At 46.2% G+C, this 12,465-nt stretch overlaps 1 protein-coding gene across 2 annotated transcripts in view; it reads left to right on the top strand.

The window, feature by feature from the left end:
- The window catches only part of RNF121 (ring finger protein 121), an 85,532-nt gene extending 73,131 nt beyond the window's left edge, over positions 1-12,401 (top strand). The window contains exons 8-10 of one of the 2 annotated variants that reach the window (XM_036860725.1): positions 8,593-8,726; positions 9,364-9,465; positions 11,041-12,401. In XM_036860725.1, the coding sequence (XP_036716620.1) occupies positions 8,593-8,726; positions 9,364-9,465; positions 11,041-11,161 (357 nt within the window). In that variant the 3' untranslated portion in view covers positions 11,162-12,401. The remainder of the gene's footprint in view (positions 1-8,592; positions 8,727-9,363; positions 9,466-11,040) is intronic. The other variant, XM_036860724.1, reaches the window with a different exon arrangement.
- The last annotated feature ends 64 nt before the right edge of the window (positions 12,402-12,465 follow it).

Genomic DNA, 12,465 nt, shown 5'->3' with positions numbered 1-12,465 from the left:
GGGTTAATGTCAAGCACTTTGCAGAATAGCCTGGCCCATGGCAAACACTCACATGATGATGATGATGATGATGATGATGATGATGATGATGATGATGATGATGATAGCTACCATTTATTAAGTACCTACTATACAGTCCTGCTGTGCTGTACGACCACGTATTTTATGTCTGTAATCACCTGGAGCACAGGGTCCTTGTAGAATTTGTCTTTGTATCTTCATCATACTCAACACACAAAGCAAGACATAGACAAATCATCAACCATGAGTAATTGCCAGTTCTCTCTTAACACCATCTATTGTCTGAAGCCATCTTAGACCACTCTGTGATATGGAATCTCCTCCACTATAATCCTGGAAATGGGTATTTTATTCAGTTTTTCAACAGGTATTTCTGAAATCATCTACTTGAACTGACTGGGAGCCAGCTCAGCTCTGCCACCAGCTCTCTCTGGCCTCAAGTGAGGCTTTCCTCCTTGGGCATTAGTCTCCTTACTAGTCAAGGGGGTGGCCCAGAAGAGCCCACTAGGCTTTCATGGCACACATTTCCTGTGATGGTCAGTGGTGTGGATTAGAACTCATACATCCTGAGCACCTACTACATGCAAGCTCCTGTGCTGGGGTTTTGTGTGTTTTCTCAGTGTGTCTTCCTAATACCATGTGAGGCCGGGGGTAGTGTTCCTGTCCTACAAAGGAGAAATCTGACTCTGTTCATCTGAAGAGCTTATTACTCTCCCACTTTGAGTAACCTGTTTCAAACCTTCTCTACTCTCAAACCTCTCACACCCCTTCCTTCTGTCGCTTCATTCTCAGCAGATGACCTCGCCTCCTGAGCAACTAGAAACCAAACAGGAATCCCCACAATTCCTGACACCGTATCTACAGATCTACTCCTGTTTGCACCCATCTTCTCCTTCCCTCCAGTAACAGTGGAATAAGTGTTCTTTCTCCCATCAGAGGCCAGCCCTCCCTGTGCTCTGGATTCCACACCTCCTGCCTGCTCAGGGACCCGATATGCTGTTGACTTCCTTTCTCACCCATGACTTCACCTTCTCCCTCTACTGGGCTCTTCCCATTAACCTTTTAAGTGTTCTTTTTCAAAAATACCCTTTTTTTGACCCACTTTCACTTCTAGCTACTGAGCCATTTCCTGTCACTCACAGCTAAAGTTGTAGAAAGTTCCTGTTTCCTTTTTTATCACCTTTCACTTATCCTTGGCCCATTCTAACTGGCCTCGGCTCATGCCCTTCTTCTGAAGTGACTCTTACTCAGGTCACCGGTGACTCTGTGTCACTCATTCTGGTGGATTGATTCTGATCTCAGCAGTCATCAGCACAGTTGACTCAGCACTGCTTCCTTCTTAAAAAGGTTTTCCCCCCTTGGATTTTGTGATGTTACACTGTCCTGGTTTTCTTTCTGTCTCTCTGGTATTTTCTGTCTCCTCTGCTAACTTTCCATCCCCTTAAATGTTATTGTTCCTCTGAGCTCAAGGCTAAACCATCTCTGCTCTTCGCCTAGGTATTTCCCTTTTCTTCTTCCACGGCTTCCAGATCTCTAATCCAAAACTCTCTTCTGAACTCCAGACCTTTACTATTCAGCTGTCTCTTTGGTATCAACAGTCTGTCCACTTCTCTCAATTTTTACTGCCATCAAATTAGCCCAAGACATCACCTTAGCTCGGACCCCCATACAGCATTTAAAGAATTGTAACTGTCTCTTAGCTGGTCTCTGAATCCATTTTGGCCTCATCTCCAATCCATTTTTCACACAGAAGACAGAGTGCTCTTTTAAAATATGAGTCTGATCATGTTACTCCGTACTTAAATAAAGCCTTTAGATGACTTCTCATTTCAAGTCCAAGATCCTCCATGCAGCCATAAGAGTATTAGGTTCCTTTCAGTTTCTCAAGTGCACCAGGTCCTTCCTGCCCCAGGGCCTCCTCTTGTCACTTCTGCCTCTCTTCATCTTACTAACTCCCACCTGTCCTTTACCTCTCAGCCTAAAATGCCACTCCCTTGAGGAAGCCTCCTCAGATGACCTAGATTTAGGTAGGAAACCCCTTCATTGCAGTGTTCTTTGATAGCCTTTTTAATGCCTTTTAAATAATTCTTATTTTAGCCTTTTAAATAATTAGTTCTCATTTTATATAAATTAAAAAAATTTTTTTGAAGTATAGTTGACTTACAATGTTGTATTAATTTCTTCTGTACAGCAAAGTGACTCAGTTTTTTCATATTCTTTTCCACTGTGGTTTGTCACAGGAAATTGAATATAGTTCCCCGTGCTATACGTAGGACCTTGTTGTTTATCCTTGTTTTTTATCCATCCTATATATAATATTTTGCCTCTTCTAATCCCAAACTCCCGTTCCTTCCTTCCCCTATCCCCCCTACCCCTTGGCAACCACAAGTTTGTTCTCTATACCTGTGAGTGAGTCTGTTTTTGTTTCATAGATACATTGATTTGTATTGTATTTTAGATTCCACATATAAGTGATACCACGTGGTGTTTGTCTTTCTCTTTCTGACTTATTTTGCTTAGTATGATAATCTCTAGATCCATCCATGTTGCTGCAAATGGCATTATTTCATTCTTTTTGATGGCCGAGTAATAGTCCATTGTGTATGTATGTACCACATCTTCTTTGTCCATTCATCGGTTGATGGACATTTAGGTTGTTTCCATGTCTTGGCTGTTGTAAATAGTGCTGCTGAGGACATAAGGGGTGCATGTATCTTTTCGAATTATAGTTTTGTCTGGATATATGCCCAGGAGTGGGATTGCTGGATCATGTGACAACTCTAATTTTAGTTTTTTGAGGAACCTCCATACTGTTTTCCATAGTGGCTGCACCAATTTACATTCCCACGAACAGTGTAAGAGGGTTCCCTTTTCTCCACACCAGCACTTATTGTTTGTAGATTTTTTGATGATGACCATTCTGACCGATGTGAGGTGGTACCTCATTGTAGTTTTTGTTTGTTTTGTTTTTTGTTTTTTTATAAAGAAGAATCACACAGGAAGAGGCACTGGAGATGTTTCTTTTTTTTTTTTAATTAATTTGTTTATTTATTTTTGGCTGCTCTGGGTCTTTGTTGCTGCACGTGGGCTTTCCCTAGTTGTGGCGAGCGGTGGCTACTCTTCGTTGTGGTGTGCAGGCTTCTCATTGCGGTGGTTTCTCTTGTTGCGGAGCATGGGCTCTAGGGCACACAGGCTTCAGTAGTTGTGGCGCACGGGTTTAGTTGTTCCGTGGCATGTGGGATCTTCCTGGCCCAGGGCTCAAAGCCATGTCCCCTGCATTGGCAGGCAGATTCTTAACCACTGCACCACCAGGGAAGCCCACCTCATTGTATTTTTGATTTGCATTTCTCTAATAATTAACAATGTTGAGCACCTTTTCATGTACCTATTGGCCATCTGTATATCTTTTTTTTTTAAATAAATTTATTTATTTTATTTATTTATTTTTGGCTGCGTTGGGTCTTTGTTGCTGCACGTGGGCTTTCGCTAGTTGCAGCGAGCGGTGACTACTCTTCGTTGCGGTGCGTGGGTTTCTCATTGCAGTGGCTCCTCTTGTTGTGGAGCATAGGCTTCAGTAGTTGTGGCACATGGGCTCAGTAGTTGTGGAGCACGGGCTTAGTTGCTCCGTGGCATGTAGGATCCTCCCGGATCAGGGATCGAACCTGTGTCCCCTGCATTGGCAAGCGGATTCTTAACCACTGTGCCACCAAGGAAGTCCTGATCTGTATGTCTTCTTTGGAGAAATGTCTATTTAGGTCTTCTGCCCATTTTTCCATTGGGTTGTTTGTTTTTTTTGTTGTTGAGTTGTACGAGCTGTTTGTATTTTTTGGAAATCAAGCCCTTGTCAGTTGCATTGTTTGCAAATATTTTCTCCCATTCTGTAGGTTGTCTTTTTGGGTTTTTTAAAATGGTTTCCTTTGCTGTGCAAAAGCTCCTAAGTTTGATTAGGTTGCATTTGTTTATTTTCGTTTTTATTTCTATTGCCTTGGGAGACTGACCTAAGAAAAACATTGGTATGATTTATGTCAGAGAATATTTTGCCTATGATCTCTTCTAGGAGTTTTATGGTGTCATATCTTATGTTTAAGTCTTTAAGCCATTTTGAGTTTATTTTTGTGCATGGTGTGAGGGAGTGTTCTAACTTCATTGATTCACATGCAGCTGTCCAACTTTCCCAGCACCAATTGCTGAAGAGATTGACTTTTTCCCATTTTATATTATTGCCTCCTTTGTCGAAGATTAATTGACCATAGGTATGTGGGTTTTTTCTGGGCTCTCTATTCTGTTTCACTAATCTGTATGTCTGTTTTTGTGCCAGTACTACACTGTTTTGATTATGTAGCTTTGTAGTATTGTCTGAAGTCTGAGAGGGTTATGATTCCTGCTTTGTTCTTTTTCCTCTTTTTCCTCAAATACTTATTTTTTTAATGTCAGTCTCCCCTAGCTGTAGGTTTCATGAGGACAGAGGCCAAGTCTGTGTTTTTCTAGCATTCTAGCCCAAGGACCCAGTCCAGTGGCTGGTACTTAGTAGGTGCCCAATATATTCTGATGGAAGGAAAGAAGAGTTTGGGTGGCTTGCTCAAGGTCATCAAGATAGTAAGTGACAGAGGATGGAAATGCAGTGTGTCTAATCCTGACAAATTATGTGGCCCCTTGAGCCCTTTCCACACTGAGGCATCTTGAGGTTAAACTGAAATCTGCCTCCCTGTACTTTACCCTACTCAGCCTCAGTGCCTCCTGATACAGTCTCTGTGGGGTTGCTGGGCCCTTCCTGACTTGACAGGCTTACCTGATAACTTTGTTGAAACTTTGTGGGATTTGACCCTGCCAGGCTGTTGCCACATTAGCTTGCGGGGAGAACTCCAGAAGCTAGGGGCCTAATAGACATTTTCCTGGGCGTCCCTCCTACTCTCATTACCTCATCCAAGTTCTCTTGCACCTGTATCCCTTGCCCCAGTGTCTTGGGGCAGAACTCAGGGATGATTTGAGGTAAAGCTCTTCCTCAGAACTCTCACCCATCCCCTGAGTTGAGGCGTTCCCACTTATTTCACTGCCAACGCTGTGGGCCAGAGTGAGTGGCCATGTTCCTGTGCTGCATGATTGTGCAGGGACTCAGTGCCAGAGCTGGACCCAGACTTCTTGGCCTCTTTTCTCTCTGTTCAGTTGATGTGCCTAGAAATTCTAAGCCAGACATATTTCAGAGCCATAAGCCTCTTGAGCACTGGAGAAGTGTTTCTCAGAGGTCCCCTCAACACTTACATTCAGATTCCAGCTTTGGAGAGTTGCAGTTAGTGGGCTCCCACAGGTTTGGCTCTGCCCTAACTCTTGCTTATCCTTTTGCACTCTCGATAAACATATCAGAACCTTTTGAATTACTGGCCCTCAGTGAGCTAAGTAGTTGATCTTTTTGCAGCGTTCAGCAGATGTTAATGGACATCTTGGGTAGAACTTGGGTTAGGAGTCAGAGGGGCTGGGTTCTCGTCACAGCTAGTTTCTTTCCTTTCTGGGCTTTGGTTTCCCCAGGGACGGGGCTGCTCTGGTGTTCTGTGATAGTAATGAGCTCACCTTGAGCCACTTCAGACAGTTTTGTAAGACGGTGAGGTGGGGGTGAAGGCAGGAAGCTCTATTCATGGATTCTTGGGGTGGTGTGGCTCTACCTTCTACACTTGAGGAATCTTGGGAGTCAAGAGAGGCCATTTCTCTCTTGGAGAAGGGCAGCTTGGAGTCAGAGATGCCCCCATGTTGAGCAGAGGTTCTGGCAGGTGTAGCTGTGTCTGATCTGGCTGTCACCGTCCTCCCTACTCCCTATCCCAGCACCTGTATGCCCACCCCTCCTCCACTGCGATCCCTCACCCAGCTTCAGGTCTGTGGCTTTTTCAGAAGACAGTTGCTTGGAAATAAAAAACAGAGCAAACTCAAGTTAAGAAAATACAAAAAGGCTAAGTATAATCTATTTCCCTTATAGGTACAGATAAAATTGTAATAATAAATGCAGACTCCTTTCTAAAAATTCATTTTACAGTTTTGCAAGATGTGAAAGTTCTGGAGATTAGCTGCACAGCAATGTGAATATACTTATTAACATTACCGAACTGTATATTTTAAAATAGTTAAGATGGTAAATTCTGTGTTATGTGTGTTTTACCATAATTTTTAGGACAGTGCAAAGAAAAAAACACAATAGGTCTTAGACTATTTCAACAAATAAAATTCAAGTCTTTTCTCCTTGGGGTGAAGGGGAAATGCTCTGTAGCTATTTAACAATAAACCACAAGGAAAGTATGCAAAATTTGGAATTTCTTTTTGGAGCATGGAATTGGTTATCCATTGTGATTAACCATGGTAATACATAATCTTTTAAAGTATGGGCATACCTCGTTTTATTGTGCTTTCCTTTATTGCGCTTCGCAGATAATTGTGTTTGTTTTGTTTTGTTTACAAATTGAGGGTTTGTGACAGCCCTGCATCAAGCAAGTCTATCAGCACCATTTTCCAACAGCATTTGCTCACTTTGTGTCTCTGTGTCACATTGTGGTGATTCTTACAATATTTTGAACTTTTTCATTATTATTATATTTGTATGATGACCTGTGATCTTTGATGTTATCATTGTAATTGGTTTTTTAGACATAATGCTGTTGCACACTTAATAGACTACAGTTAGTATAAACATAACGTTTAAATACACTGGGAAACCAAAAAAATCTACGTGACTTGCTTTGTTGTGGTGTTCTGGAACCGAGCCCTCAATATCTCTGAGGTTTGCCTGTAATATATGTTCATTAAGGAAAATTTGAGTACAGAAAAATAAGCAAAAGAAAAAAAAATCACATATAATCCTACTACCAAGACATCACTGGTGTGAATATTCTCATACATTTCCTTCTGATCTTTTGATAGATTTGGATTGTCTTTACATATATATGTACCAATAATACTGTGCCTCCAATTTTGTACCCTGCTTTCGACACTCAGTGTTATATCTCAAGCTTCAGTTGACCCACCACCTCTCTAGTCCCTTGAGTATAATTTATTGAGGCATTCTTCTATTGTTGGTCATTTATGGTTATTTCCATTTCTTTGCTTGTTTTTGTTTTTGTTTTTTTTAGTATTTTTTTAATAAAATATATGTAAAATTCACCATTTTAGCCATCCTTAAGTGTACTGTCTACTTCCAAAATTTTTCATCACTCCAAACAGAGACTGTGCCCATTAAGCAGTAACTCCCCATTTCCTCCTCCCACCGCTGGTTACCTCTAATCTATTTTCTGTCTATGAATTTGCCTATTGTAGATATTTTATATAAATGGAATCACATACAATGTTTATCCTTTTGTGTCTGACTTATTTTACTTAGTGTAATATTTCCAAGGTGCCTGCACGTTGTAGCGTGTATCAGAACTTCATTACTCTTATGACTGAATAACATTTCATTGGAGGGATAGACCCCATTTTGTTTATCCATGCTTCTGTTTCCGGACACTTGGGTTGTTTACACCTTTTGGCTATTTGTGAATAATGCTGCTATGAGCATTGGTATACAAGTGTGTGGTTAGTCTCTGTTTTTATTCTTTAGGAGTATGTACCTAAGAATGGAATTGCTGTGTCATATGGTAATTCCACATTTAACTTTTTGAGGGATTGCCAAACTCTTTGCTTCTTTAATTATAAATAACACTTAAATGAGTATCTGTATGCATGAAGCTTTTTTTTTTTTTAACTTTGGGCTTATTTATTTATTTATTTATTTATTTATTTATTTTTATTTATGGCTGTGTTGGGTCTTCGTTTCTGTACGAGGGCTTTCTCTAGTTGCGTCAAGTGGGGGCCACTCTTCATCGCGGTGCGCGGGCCTCTCATTATCGCGGTCTCTCTTGTTGCAGAGCACAGGCTCCAGATGCGCAGGCTCAGTAATTGTGGCTCACGGGCCTAGTTGCTCCGCGGCATGTGGGATCTTCCCAGACCAGGGCTCGAACCCGTGTCCCCTGCATTGGCAGGCAGATTCTCAACCACTGCGCCACCAGGGAAGCCCTGCATGAAGCTTTTTTGATATTTTTACTCCTTCTTTAAATTCCTTAAGGTGAAATTAATGGGTTAAATTGTGTGACAGAGACATCATGCCAAATGCTGTCCAGAAGGGTTGAACCTCTTTTGCTGCTGCCACAAGTGTCTGAGAATGCCCTTGTCACCAAACCAGCATTGCACCAGATGTTTCACTGTTTTGAATCTTGGAGAAGAGATGTTTCCCATCTCTGATGGAACCATAATCTGGCTGCAGAGTGGGTTCGCTGATGTAGCTCCCAATCACCAGCCCTGAGCCCTTCTTTTTCCCATTCTCCTTGTCCCTGATGCCGACCCTCCCAGTATTCAGGTCCTATCAGATCTGACTTCCTTTCACCCCATCTGCCCAGCAAAGATGAGGGCTATCTGGTGTATGAGATATTCTCTAGCTCTGGGACTCGCCCTGCCATGTCGCCTCCTCTATAGAAGACCTAAGGCCTCTGTGGTACCTTCCCACTTTGGCTGATTCTCACGTCTTTTCTGTCTTTTCCTCCTGCTCTTCTCTCCCAGTTCTACAGTGAGTCGGGCATGCCCACCAAACACCTCTCGGACAGTGTGTGTGCCGTGTGTGGGCAGCAGATCTTTGTGGATGTCAGTGAAGAGGGCATCATCGAGAACACGTATAGGCTGTCTTGCAATCATGTGTATCCTGCCTGGGGCTCCTGGGCCACATCTCTCTTGCCACGTGCACACTCCAGTCAGGGAGGGAAGGGGGTGGTCATGACCCTGGGCGTGCTGTCCAGACCTTTGAGGGTAGGGGAGTCACAAGAAGCAGACATTTGGGTGATGTCCTCTGCTAGGGAAGCCGACCCCCAGGAGTAGAAACGGCTGCCTCCTTTGCTCCTTCTCACAGACGGGAGCCACTCTTACACGTAGCCTGGCTGGATCAGAAAGGAGCCTGCAGCTGCACTAGCTGCCCCGAGACTGGGTCAGTCACAGGGGAGGAACGTCCTCTAACTGGCTCCCTCAGTTTCAGAATCAAATCTGCCTGAATAGCACTTGTGACATTTACCATGTCCTTACTCAGCTCCCATTCAATGCCATGTGTTATCTCCGTTTTGCCCCATAACAGCCCTGTAAGGCAGAGTTCATTATCCTCACTTCACATATGACGAAGCAGGGTCAGAGAGAAGGGACTTGCCCAAGATTATACAACTGATAAGAGGTGAAGCCAGGATTTGAACCTTCCTCCAGAGCTAGGGCCTGGGCACCTTGAAGACCGGCATGGGGCTGGAGTGCCATCCTGGCCGCCCACCATTTCCCTTGACCAGTGGTGCTCAGATTCCACGAGTTCTGCATCCGCGGCTGGTGCATTGTGGGAAAGAAGCAGACGTGTCCCTACTGCAAAGAGAAGGTAGACCTCAAGAGGATGTTCAGCAACCCGTATCCTTTGTTTGGGTTCTTTTTGGGAGTGGGCAGTGGTAAGAAAGTACTGGCCTGCAGTTGGGTGGGTCTTGGGGCCCTCTGTCCTGCCCCCAGCCTGGCTGCTGCCCACCAGTCCATGCGGCTTGTGGTCTCGGGAAGAGCGGGTGGGATGTGGGGCAGGACCAGCAGCTCAGCTTCTCCTCTTGGTTCAGGATTCCTCAAGGGTAAATCGGTGGTGATAGCAGCTACCATTTACTGCTTGCTTACTATGTGCCTGGCACTGTGCTAAGTGCTTTACTTGTATTAGCTCACTTGATTCTCTAGAGCTTTATGACCTGGGTAATATTATCCTCATTTTACCAGTGAAACAGTTTAAAGATTGAATAATTTGTTCAAGGTGATATAGCTAATGGGTTGTGCCTTACCTGTGACAGGCAGGGCTGGAGACCAGCTCTGTGCCTGTGCAGGGCCTGCAAGGTACAGGGATGGCAGGGGCCCCTGTCCCCATCCACCTGAACACAGGACCTGTGCTCCTCTGCGCTGCCCCTCCCTACCTGACCAGCCCTCCCCACTTTGCCTTCAGCCTCCGCTTCCTCCCCGCAGCCTGTCTGTCAGAAAGTGCCCAGCCACTTCTTCGGCCACCCCCACCCCCCGCCCCCATTTCCCCTGGGATCCAGAGACTTCTCCCAGCTGCCCTTCCTCTCTGCGCCAGGGTTCCCTGTCCCCTGGACACTAGCTGGGCCGTGCGGGGCCACTGTGTTCCCCTTTAAGGTTCCTTGCTTGGTTCTTCCAGGGTCTAGTTCAGGAACAGTTTAGTAACTCCATGGTCAAGCTGAGGGTTGGGGCTTCCCTTAGTTCTCAGGACTGGGCCCGGCTGTGCTTTCTGATGCCTTCAGAGGGATTCCCCATAGTCTCATGAGGTTCAACCTGTGCTTTCCCCGGAGCTGGTTTCCCAGGCTCCCTCTCCATGTCTTGCCCGGCAGTTAGCTGTAAAGTGAAAGGAAGGGACTTATCTCCAGGGGCCGCTTGGCCTCAGTAGGGCCTGGTGCTCAGTGCCCTTGGGTGGGGATTCCTTAGAGCCTTTGCCTGGAGTTATCCCCTATGACCAGCCTCTTGCTCTGCCCCCTCATGCCTCTGTCCCGAGACTCAATCCCTTCCTTGACCTAGAAAACCTCCCATTTTGGACATTGCAAGAACCTTTGGGTTACCTTATCCCACTCCTCGCCTCCCTGAAGCCATCATCACCCATAATCTACAGCAGTCTCGGGCATACTGGCGGTCCAATCTTAGAAGGTTGTGCGGAGCCCTGTCTGCATGTTGGTCATGGAGAGCTTAGTTTCACCCCTCCACCCTCTCCCGCATCTGTCCGATCTTCTGCACTGGTCCCCTCTGCCCTCCTGCCCCCATTCTCTGGGTTTAACCCTGCATTCCAACGTAGAGGGGCTGGGTGGGGCTTTCTAGAAAGCAGCTTCCTTTCTTTGTAGGCCCATTTCTGTGGAGCATCTGGAAAGTGTAGGCAGACCCTCTCACCCATCCCCTAGACCAACCTTAGCAACTCGAACACGTAACCTCTTTTCTTTGACGCCATGACAGCTGGGAGAGGCCTCATGTCATGTACGGGCAACTGCTGGACTGGCTTCGATACTTGGTAGCCTGGCAGCCTGTCATCATTGGCCTGGTGCAAGGCATCAACTATATCCTGGGCCTGGAATAGTCAGGAAGAAGAGCATCCACCCACCATGGACCTCAGGGCACTCTCCTCCCTGCCCTCCAAGACCTCCTGGGTGGGAAAGACTCAAAGGGGCACTCGGGCCACTCAGGACCCCTCCGGCTGTGTCCGGGCTGGGGAGGGATATGATGGAGAGCCAGCAGGTGGGGTTGTCAGCAGTGGGGGGCTTTTTAAAAGAAAACTATTTTGATGAATATATTTAAAAACCTTTTTTATTGTGGAGCATAGGAATTGCCCCAATTCCTCCAGGCCTCAGCCTCCCTGCTTGAGCAGGGCAGGAGCAGAGCCACAACATTTTTGGTGTAAAGGAGCCACCTCTTCTCTGGCTGAGAGCGCCAGCCCACCTCCTTCCATATGTGGGGCTTGAGCTTGGTACACTCAGTGTGGAAGAGCCAGGGAGCTCCGGCCAGTGCCACTGATGAGCACTGAGGGGTGAGGTGCCCTCTGTCCTCCCTGGCTAAGGCCACAGGTGGGCGTTGTCTGACTCCGTCTTCCCTGTTGGGGGCCGTAGGCTGGTGGAGACAAGTGGAACCTTGTCATAACTTTTGCAGCAAGGGAAGCTCTAGGACCTCGGAATTCACCGGGGATTTGTGTGGGGGTGACCAGAGCTGTAGCAGCTTGGGGAACCTGCCACTAAACGGGGCTGTACTCAGCCAAGAACAGAGACCATCTATACATAGTTGGGCCACAGGAGTTACTGCTGGCAGCGGTGATTGAGGGCCGCTTGTGCAAGCTGATCCTCTGCCCAGAAGTGGTGACACGTGCTGAAGGCCACTGCCACATCACTTCCTTCCCTGAAAGCCGGAGTGAGAGCGCGCGCGTGTGTGTGTGCGTGCGTGCATGTGTGTGTGCGGTAGAAGAACTATGACAGATGTGAGACTTCTTCCTGTGGTCAGACATTGTTCCCTTGAAGCTGCCAGGGGATTCCCAGCCCAAGGAATATCCTCATGTCAGCCTTGTCATCCATGAGTCCTGCCTGGGCCTGGCAACACTAGTGGTGAGGTGGGTGGGAAGAGGGTCAGGCCCAGGTAAGTATGGGTTCTGAAAAGGGGTTCCAGGTAGGCCCCAGCTCTGGTCCTAGGAGTTTTGAAGGAAGTGGGAGGGCAAACGTGGGCCTTCCATGCTGGGTTCCTAGGGAATATGGCCCTTCAAGTGCAGTAAGAACCAAGCAGGATCTTGTCATCCATTCTGAATAAAGCTCCGTGAGCTGGGTTGGAAAGCTGAACATCCATCTTGCTTTTCTTCATCCCACCTCTTTCCCTGCTGTCCCCGGGGGTGCCTGGCCCTTG

This window comes from Balaenoptera musculus, chromosome 8 (genome assembly GCF_009873245.2).
Source record: "Balaenoptera musculus isolate JJ_BM4_2016_0621 chromosome 8, mBalMus1.pri.v3, whole genome shotgun sequence".
NCBI classification, from domain to species: Eukaryota; Metazoa; Chordata; class Mammalia; order Artiodactyla; family Balaenopteridae; genus Balaenoptera; species Balaenoptera musculus.
This window is presented reverse-complemented; position numbering and strand designations above follow the sequence as displayed.